This window comes from Cariama cristata, unplaced genomic scaffold (genome assembly GCF_000690535.1).
Source record: "Cariama cristata isolate BGI_N322 unplaced genomic scaffold, ASM69053v1 scaffold467, whole genome shotgun sequence".
Taxonomy (NCBI): domain Eukaryota; kingdom Metazoa; phylum Chordata; class Aves; order Cariamiformes; family Cariamidae; genus Cariama; species Cariama cristata.
The window spans coordinates 1056-16457 of NW_009625830.1; the positions used below are offsets into that span (position 1 = coordinate 1056).

At 45.9% G+C, this 15402-nt stretch overlaps 1 protein-coding gene across 1 annotated transcript in view; it reads right to left on the reverse strand.

Moving 5' to 3' along the window:
* Window positions 1-5: 5 nt before the first annotated feature.
* The window catches only part of LOC104164421 (kelch domain-containing protein 4-like), a gene marked incomplete at both ends in the record, with an annotated part of 22057 nt that continues 6660 nt past the window's right edge, over window positions 6-15402 (reverse strand). The window contains 4 exons of the mRNA XM_009703746.1: window positions 6-49; window positions 6818-6977; window positions 7906-7998; window positions 15133-15269. Coding sequence (XP_009702048.1) covers window positions 6-49; window positions 6818-6977; window positions 7906-7998; window positions 15133-15269 — 434 coding nt within the window. The remainder of the gene's footprint in view (window positions 50-6817; window positions 6978-7905; window positions 7999-15132; window positions 15270-15402) is intronic.

Here is a 15402-nt window from a genome sequence, read left to right on the forward strand (position 1 = left end):
GGAACATATCTGCATGCAGGGTGCCTTTGTCAACATCTTTCTTAATTCTCTGCAGAGAATGGAAAGACGGGGATGCTCAGTAAAACAGTTTCAGTGGCCCAAGACTACCGGGTGCCGTTTAAGGGTAGGAATTCTGGCACTAAGAGAAATAAATTGTCACAAGGGATTAAAACCAATTGTTTTGCAGAAGGAAGGAACGATGGGCAGTATCCAGGAAACAGAAGATCCAAGGTCTTGCCTTTTACTCTGCCACAGGCAGTGTCAGGTGCTCGCAGGGGACTAATTTAACATCTGTGCCTCTGCTTCTCTAGCTGTAAAAGAGAGCAGATACCCACTCCACCAAAGTGGCACACGACAATTTTCCACAGGGCTTGCAAGGCCCTCTGGGATTCTGCCCTTGAAGGTTGAGCAGAAACTCAGAGTGTCTGCGTTGTATCATCTGCAAGGCCCAAGTTTAAGTATAGAGCTGTGACTAGCACGTGGACTTTCAGTCCCTGCCACCTGCCCATCTGTATCCCACTACAGGAGGAGCAGAGGTGACAGCTCGGTCTGTGCACCACAGCCCCACTGCAGCTGTCAATTTTAGATTCGGGGCCCCACAGAGCCCTGAGCAACAGGTTTTTTTCTCCTAAACAGAAAAAGAACAGAAGCCCCACTTCCACTCCTACTAAAGGCAACAAGAAGACACCAGCAAGAGCAGGATCAAGCCTCAGTTGAGGCAATTAAATGCATAATTTTAAATGTGATTTTCCCTTGCTCCTTTCACTGCAAGGCCCTGTACTCCAGTGCTCATAGCAACATGCATCATTTGAAAGCAGCACTATGCAACACCACTGTAGGAGCTCTTTTAATAATGTCATTATCCACCCATCCTTCAAGCAGAGCTCCTACTTCCTTGTAATTCCCTTCCTCCCAGGGGTGATGGCATTGCTATGCTGTGTAACTGCTTCCAGGGGGCAGGCAGTGGATCCCGGCCAAAGCTGGGAGGCATGGGTCCAGTCCTCAGGAAGATGAGCAGGGCTTGGATGCACCTGAGAGCACAACAGCATGGTGCTGTCCTGTTCTTGCCGCACATCTGTACCCAACCTTGCACTTAGGTTTTGTTACTGCAGCGTATGCTGTGTTGTTACTGTGTGGCCTGGTATCCAATTCATAGGAATGGTATTCAATTCTTAGAAAGGCAGAAAAGAGGAAAGTGTGTTTGAGGCATTGCACAACAAAGCTGTAACTTGTGTGATGCTCAGAAGCCCCGGGGAAGGCCGATAATGAAGTTCCGGAGGAAACAGGACTCTGCTCATAGCGCAGCAAAAAGGAAGCTTCAGTTAACCTAAGGACCAGGGTCTGCCTGTAGTGCTGTCTTGGAAAAATTTCTTATTTTGGGGCTATGGCTTACGTGTCTTCTTGCTCTCCACATCCACATAAGCAAGTCCATTAGCAAGCTGAAAGACACACTCTTCAAGACAGGATATCTACACTGGAGAGATCCTTTTCCGTGCACCCACTTCAGTGAAGTCAACTGCACTATTCCACCTACCGTCCTCGAGCAACAGAACATCAGGCACGCAGGGACAGGAAGCCTCTAGGAACAAGCATTAGTGACAGTCCTGTTTTCTGAGTAAGAGGTTATACAGTGATGACTCCTTCAGCCACTGCCAGTTCTCCAGCACATGGAAAACAAGCAAGACAAGTTTTTGCATAGGTGATTGGTTCTGAGGCATAGCTAGTGGACCTCTGGTGTTGGAGACATGGTTGGAGGGGCTGGGAGCTGCCCACTTTGAACAGACCCCTGAGAGAGAGCTGCCAGGGCAGGAAAGGAAAGAAATGCCTTCTAGGAAAGGTGCTGTAAGTATCAAGTGCACTAATTCGTAGCCTGGTGCATGTATTGTGGCATCTACAGCAGGAGCTCTCAAGTTCAAAGGGCTGTGAGTCACCGTGCCGAGCAAGTGCCATTGCTCTGGCAATGTCATGCTTCGCTGTCACACAGGTCTAGAGCAGCAGAAGTCACCAACAAGCTGCAGGCTGCAGATAGCTGAGATACAGCAGCCTTTTCAGTCTGCCTCTCACCTTAAACACCCTTCCAAGCCTCACCTGAGCAAACAGCTGTCAGGGATGGATGGGCAGAGGTGAGAGAGGGAGAGAGAGAGAGACACAGGCAGGAGGCTTCACACCTTACAGCACTGAAGTGCACCTCAGTGACCGCAAAGTGCCTGTCTGCTAACGATAACAGAAACGGTGGTTATTTCCTCCTCAGTCCCAGGTAGGCTGCAGTTTGTCCTTAAATGCTGAGGAGAGCGCACATTCATACGTGCAGGGGACATACAGGCTGAAGCCTGCAGGAGCACAGCAAGATTTGCACTGTCTGCACGAAAGGAGGGGAAATAAACACTGAGAAAGCAGTTGGCTTCGCTATCATACAAGCTGCATAGAATAACTGCATTATTTTTCTCCTGAAAACCACACAGCTCCCTGTAGTAAACACACTGCGTACGCAACATGACAAAGCTTCTTGGGCTGAGAAAACCCCAATGAGTTGGAGTGGGAGTTAGTTATTTGTTGTCAAAGAGATGCTGGTTTTCCTCAACGCACAATGGCTGAAAAGCAGACACTTCACCAGCAAGCAGTACATCGCTACGGGAGAGATCAATCCCCTCAGAGCCAGGACATCCGCTCGCGCTGAGCAAATCACTCCATAGGTCACAAGAGGCTCCTCTTCCCCCTCACTGTCCTTCTTGCCTTGAAGTTCCAGGTGTTTGCTTTCAAGTACAAAACTGGCTTGGATATCCACAGCCTACTGTTTGCACACACAGGCACATTAACAAGTTTTAAGAGCTTTACCGGAATTAGCTAAAAAAACGCTAGCTTCACTGACAGACTGCAAGACGACTGTTTATCCCCCTTCAAAGAACAAGGAAACTGAGGCATGGAGAGGTGTTCTTGAGAAGGGGAATCAGGATTCCCCATGTATCATGGGCTAAACATGTCTGATAAAAGAGATCAACAGTGGCAAAATACATCCAATTAGCAGAAGCTCTCAGCAGGTGGAACTACAGAGGGAACGAGTCCCACCAGACCTTGCAATTCAGGCAAACACTTCAGCCCTCTCCCAGCGGAATCCAATTCAGCTTGACAAAGCTTGCCACTAAAAAAAAACGCCACCCCAACCCCCCAAAAAACCCCACACGCTAGTCGTCTTCAGCCTCGCACACATGTAATGCCAGCCCTCCCATGGCTTGTAGGCTGCTTGCACCTGCAAGGTAGAGCAGCATTAGCCTCCAACACCTCCCGGCTGCATTCGCTGTGCCAGTCAGGCAGGGTGCACTCATGTTGCCTAGCAATAGAGAGGTCTCCTTGCTTTATATGGCCAAAAATGCAGCTTGCTGCAGCAAGCCCCATCCCCAGCATCAGAAACAGATGAGGACATCTTTAAGATCAGGGGGAGAGCAAGTCTGAGCTCCTTGCGGGATTTTGAGGTACGTTTGAGGCAGAGATGACAACACCCACATCTCCTTCTGTAAGGGACTGCACAAGTTGCCTTTATCATTTCTAGGCTGAAGATGAAACAACTGAACAGAGGGACACCACTGTGCTAAGAATCGTGCACTTTAAAATATCAGGCACGCTCTTGTCAATTTGTGCACCAATATCTCAAGTCAGTCGCACTCAGGGCTGTAAAACTCCTTTTTCACCATTTGCATCCTGGTTGTGCACCACTTGGTCAGCAAAATCTAGTGGCTGGCACGGGCAAAGGCATGTCCGGGTACCAAGGTTCTTGTCCTGGCTCTGTATACAAGTACTGGAGTGCCTTAGACAAGTCACTAGATCTTTTCTGCCTCTATTTGCCCAGCCATGACAGAGACTTTCTTATTCAGGTCACATGAAGGGAATTCAGCAACACGGCCTGGACTGACAGAGATTATTGAAAACTGACCCTCCACGCTCAGTTCTGCACACAAGTCTGGAAAATCAAAGCAAGGACCAAATCTCTCTGCTTCTGCCTTCCCAGCTCTCAACTCCTGCTGGCCAGACTGAGGACAGGCAGACTGATCACTCAATCGGGGGAACATCCCTGGCAGCAAGCTGAGAGTGTTACTCAGGCTTTATAGAGCCCCAACAGCCAGCTGGGTACAAAGATGCCTACAATTCCACCCATAACCATGAATCTCCTGGGCTTACATCTCTTTTTGCCCTAGGCAACATGCATTATACTGCATCTCACAGATATTTCGGTACACTGCTTCAAAGCGGATTTACAAGGGCTAAGGGGACCATAGGATATAATGCATCAGAACTGCCCATTGCAGGAAAGCAACCTTGCCACACTGCAACTCTACTCCAGTAATGTGACGGTCATATCATGCCAATATGAAAACAGAGGAGCTATTATGATTTCCACTCCTCTTCCCTCCAAACCAATTCATACCATATACATGCTTGGTAGTGGCTCCGGCCTCAGGAGGCCTCCACACAAATCTGGACCTTTTTTACAGCACATGTGCAACTTAGTCCTGCCTCTTATTAGAAGAGAAGTCTCTACATGACTTGGTGAGTGGCATTTTGCTTGGACACTTGCCTGGTTTCATACGCAAAAATGTGTTCATATGCCCAAAAATGTCTTCATAGCACTCCTGAACATAGCATCTGCCTCTTTAATTGGAGACAAGGAACAAGTCTTCTCCTGTGCCTGCCCAGTTCCAATTAAGTACTGTTTCCTCCCTTGTCTACCTCTTATTTCTCCCAAGAGTACCCCAGCCAATGACTGGGGCAGAGTACACAAGCCAAACACACTTTCTTCACTTTGAAGTAAACCCAGAGAGACTCAGCTCCACAATCAGGTATAAGCAAAGATACAATGAGAATTGAATAACCACGTATTAATGAAATTGTGTTTCTCCTACAGGGGCTAAATCTTGCTGAAATAAATTTTCAGGAGCGTGATAAAGGTTTGCTACCTTTGCATCTCAAGAAAGCTGCAGAGAAAAAAATCTGTCCAGTGCTCTGATCAGTTTGTAGCTCAGCTGCACCATTCCAGCCTGAAAGTTCACTTGTGCTACAGAATACACAAGCAAAGTCTCTGCTAGGAATGGCATATCAGAGAGAAGCAGACTGAGCTCTCTGTATTACAAAGGAAGTAGACTCGTAACAGGAGTGGTTGTTTAATCAAAAACTGTTCTCCAAGCTGGAGAGGAACTGCAGCCACCTCTTATCCTTGATTAGCGCCCTGCATAAAGGCTGAAGGCAGCTTTGCATTCCCCCATCCCTTCTACTTCATTTTTATTAGCTCAAAACAACCCAGAGCAGTGCGACAGAGCCCACCCTTGTAAAGTGGAATAGAACCAACTGCAACATGCATCAACTTCTATATTTCCATGGGGCTCAGTGTGCACTTGAAACCCAGCTGCTTTCAGCAGCCACGAGAGATCCACATCAAGCACAGCATGCAGGCTCATGCTTCCTTCCCACCCTCAAGACTGAGGAAACAGGACAGAGAAAGGAAGAGGATAAAGCTCTTTGGGGTTGAAAATGCCTCCGTATTGTTACTGCTATTTAACCAAATGCACATCTGATGAGATAGAGCCCTAAGCACAGGCCATGAGGAGGTACAAATGCTTCTAAATATATAGACAGGCTATCTTCTCTCCCCTTTCCCTGCTCTTCTTTGTTCATTTATTCACATCAGAAGAACAACGCGTCCTCCTCCCCCAGCGACACGCTGCTGGAAGCGATGCCTTTCCACTGAGACAGTAGCAGCAAGATCCGGGTCTTCTGTCTGCATTCGCAACATTAAAAGCTTTTGCAGGAGCCTTTTGCTCAAGGAAATATTTACTTCCTCCAGCCCAGCATGGAGACAGGGGTACTTGGTCAATGAGGACATACGGTCTAAAGGGCTATCCAGTATAAATTACCATGATTAACAAAGCAAGTAGCAGAGCAGAGGAAGCCTGCTGCTCATCAGAAGTCTTCTTTGGCTTACTAAGTTTGCTAACTAGTGCTGCTCCCTTAACCCTTTCACTGATGCAAGAAAATACAAGCCTCCTGGCAGCTGTTGTTTTTAACTTACAAGCACTGGAACATGGATGAGGACTACTCAAGAATGCTTTAAGCTGACAGTAACCACCACTGTTGCCAAAAACCATCGTTTCTCCCAGTTCCTTATGCCTACCTCTGTGATGTCACCAACTTATACTGGATTAGATTAGCAGGGAAAATACAAAATTCATTTTAACCAAGATGAGCTCCTCGATCAGCACACAACTGCATGAAGAAAGGCACAATTAGATGACAAGATGCCTCTTTTGGTAGTGGTACTGGTTCACAGCGGTCTGAACCATCCTGTGTATGAACAATCCAAGGGCACAACTACACATTCACTCCAAGATGGCATAACCACAGGCTAACATGCGCTCCCATTACCAGTGTATTTTGGATATCTGGCAGCTGCCTGACATGCTGAAACATCGTCAGTCAGAGCAGTGGGCAGTTATGGCATGAGATCACCAAATCCTGCACTGCAGACAAGGCTTGCAAAACTGAGCAGAGGAAAGCAGCAGTACAGAGATCTCAATTTTGCTCTCTCAAGGTCTAAGCCCTCTCAAGGTCTAAGCCCTCTCAAGGTCTAAGCCCTCTCACTGCCCTCTCCGAGCAGTCAAAACGCAGGACTCCAGAGCCAACACAGGTCAAGACCACCGCATTGGCCCCGCTTAGGCAACCCAAGTTTGTCACATTTTAGTTTTCACTTTAGCCCCCTAGTTTTTCCATCAACTGTTCAGTTTAGAATCCAGGAAATACTGTACTGGCTTACCACAAAAGTCTCTCCTACCTGCTTGGAGTAGCCTCCATAGACGATTATGCTGCCCTCAGGACTGGTAGCCATTTGACACCCAGATCTTGGAGTAGGCCCAATCCCCGATGGAGCCAGCTTGTTCCAGGTGAAGGAGTCCAGGTTGAAAGCATACACATCATTGTAATAGATGTAATCTCTAGGGAGAGCAAATCGGCACATCACAGGTTTTTGTAATGGTCACCATCCAGGACAGGATAAAATATCACTTCAGGAACAGCACCAGGAACCTCTGAAGAGGTGCAACACCTTATTCAGCTTCTTGTATTTATAGTTTTTCTCCTTTGGAAGCCATAGAAATGTACAAAAAATTTGTTCAGGTGAAGGTTACTATTTCAGTGCAACAATTTGCATTTGACAAAGCTCCTTTAAGCAAGACGTCTCTGGGTTCTTTTTTACCTATGTCCTTTCTTAGTATAATAGAGGTTTTATCAACTCTTTCCAGTTAACACGATCCAAGGTAACTTAAACCAGAACACAAAAGATCAAAACAGATTAGAACTGTCTGTTTAGGGGGGTGGGAAAAAATATACATATGCCGTGTTCTTTCTACTAGTTAGCTCACATACTGCTAGTGGAAAATGCTCTGCACAGGTTAAACTCCCAAGGACACAGCCAAATCTCGGGTGGGCTTTGCAACCCGCACTGTGCTCCCAGGGACTACAGTTATGCTCCTTACTGTCTCTGAGACAATATGCAGCTCAGCTCTCTTCACAGTCCCCATGACAGTAGCTGTGACCTCACGTAGTATGTGAGAACCTACTGGAGGAGACACTTCTTGGAAGACAAGGCTCCTCGACAAGACTCAGAAGCCAAAAGTGATGTATCGAGCTTTAGCTACAAGGATGAGCAGCTACTTCAGTGATTAGCTAAATGGTAAAATGGTTTCTCAAACACTTGAAGACTTTAAATCAAGATCACTTGTCCTTCTAACATAAAAGTCCAGTTCAGTAACAGTACTGCTGAGGATAATCCTCCCATTAAAGCCCAGCTTTCTGTTACCGGTGAAATTCTGTTGTCTTTTTTACAGAGGTTTCAATACCACCAGCCACTCTGCAGTAACGCACCTTGTACTCTCATGGAAACCTCCGAAGATGATCAGCTGCCTTTTGCAAGCAACCATTCGATGTCCACTTCGTCCAGAGGGACCTCCTGATGCCCTGGAATGTAAAGAAATTCCACTTATGAGCAAAATTCCCTTTCCTGTTAGTGTGTCAGTCCATTTTTATTGAAGTCATTGGCAGCTGGGCTGGCTGAGTTCAGCTTCTGTTCTCCTGGAATGGGAAACCATGGGGAACTTCATTGCCTTAATACTTACATATGCCTTTCTCCAGAACAGCATGTGTGCTCTTCCTGTAACTCTTGGTATTTGCAACACAGGCATTTTGCAGTAACAATTTTATTCCTCCTGATAAGCCATTAGGTTCTAACAGCAACCAAAGTCTTGAAGTCTTTTCTGCTATAACTCAGGAGCTAATTTTTCAGGAGAGTTTAACGAATAGCAGTTAATCCCCGCAATTGAAAGAAAGGCACTCCAGACAGAGGTGGTTTCTCCAAGTACAAAGTAAGAGCCAGAGACCAACTCTGACAGCCACTCTCCTTTAATGTCTTAAGAAATCACATACCCATAGCATCTTCACTCATCCACCTGCAGTTAGGATGTAACATCAAGTTGGTGTGAATACTTTGTAAATTACTTAGATTTCCTCAAGAACAAAGGCATTGCAGCAAAACAAGTCATCGATATTATCTTACACATTAAAAAGCAGCTACGCATCACTGTTCTGCTCTTTCAAGCCTTCCTGACCTTTCAGTTAAATGTGCTACTTCCATTTCCAGGAACAAGCAACAACACCCCATCTGTCACATCCAAAAGCTTCACGCGAAGCCAGGCAGCTGGCAACGACATTCCTGAGAGGCAATGAAGATGCACCTTCCTTCATGTTCACCCACAGCCTGAGCATCATGAGAGAGAAAACAACTTCAAGAACTCTCAAAACAAAGGCAACTTTAGGCCAAACTGCAGAGAAAACAGGGTTTTGCTTTGTGTGTTCTCTGCCCCCATGGATTAATCTATCACATTTTCACTCTTGCTGAGGAGTCTCCTAAGTGCACACAGCTAGCACCACTGAACTCAGCAAGGCTTCTCAAATAGGCAGTGTTAACATCTGTTAAGTGGTTGCAGAATCAGGGCCTAAATAAATAAGAAACCTTCTCACTGTTGAAAACAACAGCAAAACCTAAACTCACCACCCTACTGCTACACTTTAAGTGGCAGCAGATAGCTGTAAAGTGCAGTGATAGATTTCTGTGGAGAGAGAAAATGAAGGCACTTATTCACCATCAAAAATTACAATCTCACACCAGTCATAATGAAAAACTCCAAGCAGAACAGCAGCGTTTGGGTAAGACTGAATTAATATTGATTGCTTGGACTTTTTATTCTAACACAGAGTAGGGTTTTCTAGGCATTTACTGGATTTTAAAGTATCACCCTACAGAATAGCACCTCTAGTATTAATGTCATCAAGATCTGAAATCATTATTTTCTCTTCTGCAACAACGCTCCCACATTATTCCAAAGGATGGCATCTTTTAAAAAAAACTTTTTTTTTTTTAAAGGAAAGAAGGAATTAAAAATCAACATTAACAATAAAATCCTATTCTCAGGAATATCCTTTGCCTTGCTTCTCAAATAGGTTTCCTCCAAGTCAAAAATCAATTCTGAACAATAAAAAGTTCATTCCTTGATGTCTGTGTTTTAATAAACAAGTTCCCACAAGCGTACAATTAACTCAAAGTCACAAACAAAAACATCTGGTCTGGGGCCTGATCCGAATTCAGAGAAGTCTCTCTGAAGCCAGCACCACTTGCTCTCAATCACCAGGCTGTTCTCTCCTTTCTTTAGACTAGCAATACAAGCTACAAGGACAGATGCTGAAACACAGTTCCAGGAGGCCTCACCCTGCACAGTATTGTATCTCCTCAGCTTCCTCAGCCTCAGCGTTACACGTTGCAGGAATCAGCTATAAAAGGAAGTTTATAGCCTTTGATGTAAGGACATTCCCTCCTAAACTTGCAACAACTGCTCTTAGAAAGTATTTTTACATAGAGCGATTCATATAGCCAAGGTCCTCTGTTCCCCAGTCTCCAAACACAACACTGGAAAAACCAAATGGCACAGTCAAGCAGGACTGGCAGTAACGTATAACCATGCCACCACTCCAGAAGGCACTTGCTGCAAGCTCAAAGACTTGTTTCCCACATTCAAACTGTCTCCTTTTACCTGTATCATTGCTTGTGGTCCAAAACAAGCATTTCGGAAACAGTTTCACAGACTTTATAATTAATACTCTACTTCATGGGGTTGACACCAGAAAGCAGACATGTGGGAGGGAGCTGTAAAATCTCCAGACTTTTTTTAAAAATAGATTAAAATATAAGTCTGGATAAGGACTGTCTCTATACATGTACAGCATGAATCTGATCAGAACTGCTCCATAAGGAATTTGCTTTTGCTTGTGGAGTTACTCTGGGACTTCTAGTAACATAACAGACCTGAATTCAGCCCCCAGATTCAAGAATTACTTACATATCACAGTGGCTACAGACTGCATAAGGGAGTTACCTTTTCATTCATTCGTTCATCCAGAGGATCCTCAGATGAATCTCAGAACCTTTCCATAATAATAAAAGCGATGATGCCTAGAATGTCCCATCAAAGGGGCATTTGAGGACAAAGCACTTTTATCCTCCAGCACTTGAAGCAGCTGAAGCCCAGGACTTCAGCGTTCAGTTTTACATCTTACACTTGTGAATGCAAACAAGTGTTCTGTCCAACAGCACACACTGATAGTGTACCCATGTGTTTGTACACTCATGAAGTACAAAAGTGAACACGCTATTGCCACAAGGCACAAAATCCTCAAATCAAATCCCTTGCAAAGTCAATCAACAGTTGCACAATTTGGATCCTGACCTAACAAAGAACAAGTTCACCAGGCTCACTTCTGGGCTGACAGAGGAAGGTTACTCAGATACCCTTCTTTTCTTTTAAGCACCAACGCACCTTTCTACTTTGTGTTGCAGTACCCAATCTTTCCAGTGACAAATAGCACATGAGCAGGAAGAGTCATCAATCAGAAACAAACCTATGCTGAAAGGTATCCTGCACTGCAGTGACTGCTCTAGTTCTCTCTGTAAACAGCATTAAACATACACTTGCAAAACGCTACTCTGAATATTTATAGCACCACATCTCACAAAACTGTTATGGGAAGTATCATTAACATTCCAGTATTAAAAGCAAGACAAAGAACTACCCAGAGGAGGGATCTGCCAGTTCCCAAGCACAACCCCCAAGCGTGATGCTCCCTGTCTCTCTTTGAGGGAGTGCACTGGGCCACACAGAGCTGAGTAAGTTCTCTCTAGGAAGGAATGAGGCAATTAGGTTAAAATATTGCTTAGCTCTAAGGCAGAGTAACAAACAGTTCATGCACTGAGGCAACCTTGTGCATCACAGCCACGATAATGTGGTTCCAGTAAGCCGAAGTCAGTTCCTGGCAAGCCTTCTAACGGGCTGGGATTTGTTGTATTTGGACCATCTTTGTGCACGCAAAATACAAGTACATATAGCTAAATATTGTTAAATATAGTAATTTGTAACTCTGTCAAGCAGAGTGGCACCACTGTGCTCTATGCTAGGAGATAATGGAGATCCACCTCCCCAGCCGCCTTTGCAGACACAGTGCAGCGATGTTATTTACCGGGATGAGTTATTCAAGGTTTTCCTCCACAGGTGTTTCACAGTCAAGCCTCCTACAGCACCAAGATGGTCTGTGACATGAACTGCAGGCCAGGAAGGACAACATAATTGTCTGAAATCTAAGCTGCGAGGCTGGAATAACTAGATTTCCTTGAACTGCAAGTTCAGATCACAGCAGGGTCATCTTAGCTATTCAATTCACACAAACGAATACATTCAAACCCACCTGAAATGGAGCATATGTGAGTCTTCCCATGTGGAACAGAAACAGAAACTTTGTCTCTCTTGTCCAGACATTTCATAATAATTAATTACGTTACTCTATTATTTGTACTAAAATGATGTCTTCCAAGCCCAACTGAGTTTACCCAATACCAGTCTGCACCCCAGATGTCTATTCACCAGGCATTTATTCAGGTAACACTGCTACCACATTGGACACATGGAATTATTGCTTGGCCTGCTATGTGAAGGCTTGGTGTACAAGGGCCGGTGCCCCACTGTGACCGAACAAACCTACACGATCTGCCCCCTCCATTTAGTCTTCCCAAACATGTTCACACTCCCAACACCACTAGCCCCCAAGCTGACCCCCACTGTCACCAGTCATCCCAGCTGGTTAATGGCAATCCAAAATAAGCAAGTGCTTGACTTCAGACGGACAAGAGAAATCTATGCGGAAAAATGACAACAGCGATGGGGTTCCCTGGTAAGAAGAGCAAAACGCTCAAGGAAGTCAAACGCAGCACGTGTTATGATCATAGTTTTAAAAGAAGTAGGAAAAAAATCCCTTGTACAATTCAACAATCATCTCTGCCCTCTCGTCTTCCCCTTTCCAAGCAGACTGTAATCCAAGATGCCATAGGGAAAAGCAAAGAGGCAGCAAGAAACTTGGTTTTCATGCTCAGTCAGGTTAGCATTAAAACAGAGACATCCCCTCCCAGCCTCCTCTGCCAGATGCCTCATTAATGCAGCTCTTGGAGCTCTGCCCAAGGATGGGGAGGAGATCCGCCTTGTTTTATTTGAAAACGGGGACCAGGGCACAGGCGTTTTCAAAATTCCAGTAAGGCCAAAAGACGGATGTCCACCCAAACACACCAGGAAGCTCAAATGTAGTAGAACCTGCATGGGGCAGGGAGAGAGAAAAAGATCATCTCTCCAGGGCACTTTCACTCATATAATTTACGACGCTCACGTAGAAAATGTCTATCCTTTTATCTGCTAAGAAACAATGAAGCATCAATGTCTTCAAATGCATCCTCCCACTGTGGCATGGCAGCCAAGGTGACATGTGACAACCAATACCCGAGGCTGCTCTCCCAGATGGGATAAGATGCAGGATGAGTAGAGTCTCATAACCACCTCATTTCCTCTTCCCAGGCAGGTCAGGTACTGCAGCGTTTGTTTTGGGATTGGAAAACCCTAAATCAGCTCTACAGCAATGCATCTGCAAACCCACGAGAGAACAATTTGCGCCATCAGTGGTGGAGCTAACGAAGCCTCATCTGGATTCTCCGATGGCTCACAAAAAACAATCTCCCGCCCTCGCTCTCCCTGCAGCTGGGTATTCACACTGCGCTCCGGTGAGGATGATTTCAACCAAGAGCTTGGTTGAAATGTCAACCCTTTCTCCCAGCAGGGACTCTACGGCGAGCATCACTTCCTCCCCCCCGCCTGCTTACATGAAACCGGTACAGACGTAACGCATTTGAGTTCATCCCCTTTATTTGGTTGAGACTGAGCAAGGGATTCAGAAGTTATTTTGGGGGAGCTGGGAGGGGTACAGTCACAGTCATTACGTCAGCTTCTGCCTAACAACAATAGGCAGATCAGCCTGCACAGTGACAGGTCTTTTTAATTCTTGCACCTCTTAAAGAGCCCTCCATCATTTAGGAGAGTTCCTCTCACCCTCACTTCTCAAAGACAAGCAGGGTTCACTAGACTAAACCTGGCTTCCCATAACGTGACAAATTACAGCTGTTATTAGATTAACACTGCCAGGTCTGGAGCCAAGAATCACATTGATGGACAGGAATCAGCCACTTACGAATCAAAGGGCTACTCAAAAGGATGATCCCTGGATTCTCACAGAGCAGTCGGCTGCCGGGATCCTGTGCTGTGAAGCATCCTTCTAAGCCAGCCTGTTTTGGACTCCTTGGGATTTCTGCACTTTGGCTTTGTATGCCCCCCTGCACCTTCCACACCAGAGTCCCTTCAGTGCTACATTAACGTTAGTAAAATGAAACCTCCAAATTTCCCCCTTGTCAGGAAAAATCAATGCTACCATTTTGCAGGGAGGAGGAAAAAGGCAGACAGGCACGATGACTCATTGCGTGGCCTCAGGCATGTGCCAAGGCAGAGCCAGGGTATCCATCTCTGCACAGCTCAATCCTAAACTACCCTCTCAATTACTGTGCAAGAGACAGACACAGACAACAGGCACCTGCACTCTGTAAGCGGGGCAAAAAGTGACCAAGCTAGGCAGATTTAGGGCTTCCCACCTGAAGGAAGGACACGGAGTTCATAACCAGGAGCTCAACCAGTCAAACAGCAGATGAGCAAGTGTTCAAAAGCCGCTGCTTTCCCCAGTGCCAACTCAAGGGTCAGCCACAAGGGAATTCGAGCCCACCCAAAGCTGTGCTCTGACTAATCCCCCAGTCAAGACAATCCCGAAGTCCGAGAGAAAGTCCATGTCAAAGTCAGAACCAAAGCCCTATCATCTCCTGCCTCTCAGTCCACTGGATGACCCACCAGACCTCTTCTCTCATGCAAATATAAACACGAGCAGCAAAACCAAGAAGCCAAAGGTTAAGGAAACATTAGCAGAAGACTTTAGACCAGAACCACAGAAGATATTTAGACACCTTAACTCCTGTCAAAAAAAATACCAGGGCTTTTGGCACCTATTTACTTTGACAGGTCTGAATTATTGGCTTGTTTATCCCAAGGAATCTTGAGGCAGCAAATGCCAGTCATCAGGAGTGAAGTTGGCTCTGTGGATAGATACAAGCTGCCTTCTCAAGCAATGGTAAAATCAGGAGATCCTTGTACTGGTCTTGTACAGCCCAGCCAGGAGGAGCCCAGGCAGATGGAGCAACAAGTACTCATTTGGACATCTACGCTCACTATGGCTGGGAGGACATAGTGCTGTTCATGATACTCTTTCCTTCGGTGAGTAATACCCAAGCACATCCAGGCACCAAAAATCATGTATTAAATAAAATAGCTTTGGCCTCAATAGACTTGGAACACATCTGTCATTTCCACTTCTTTCTGGAGGCTGTCCTCCTTTTCTAGGATAGGCACCTCTGTATTCAAGGGAGAGATAAGCAGACAGCTGGGAAATCACAGCACTATACCAGGAATCAAACTCAGATCATGCTGGCATGGTTCCTCATGAGGACAACATCACTGACTTCAGAACACAACACAGAATCATAGAATACCAGGTTGGAAGGGACCTCAAGGATCATCTGGCCCAACCTTTCTTGGCAAAAGCATGGTCTAGACAAGATCGCCCATCACTTACTTGATCTGCTCCCAGGTCTTGGTAGCCAAATGCAGGACCCAGAGATCCTTGTAATGATAGAACTGTTCCCCGTTGGGAGATGCAAACTCCCCGCCAAACACCCACAGCTGGCCGCCGGCTGTGGGCACCACCGCTGCCTGCCAGGAGAAGAAGGAAGAGCTGGATCAGACAAGGATTCAGAAACCAAAGACAGGAGAACTTTATCAGTCAAATATGCAGCTGTCTCCAAATACCAGAGAGTAGACAAGCGGCAGCGGCAGGAGCCCGCCG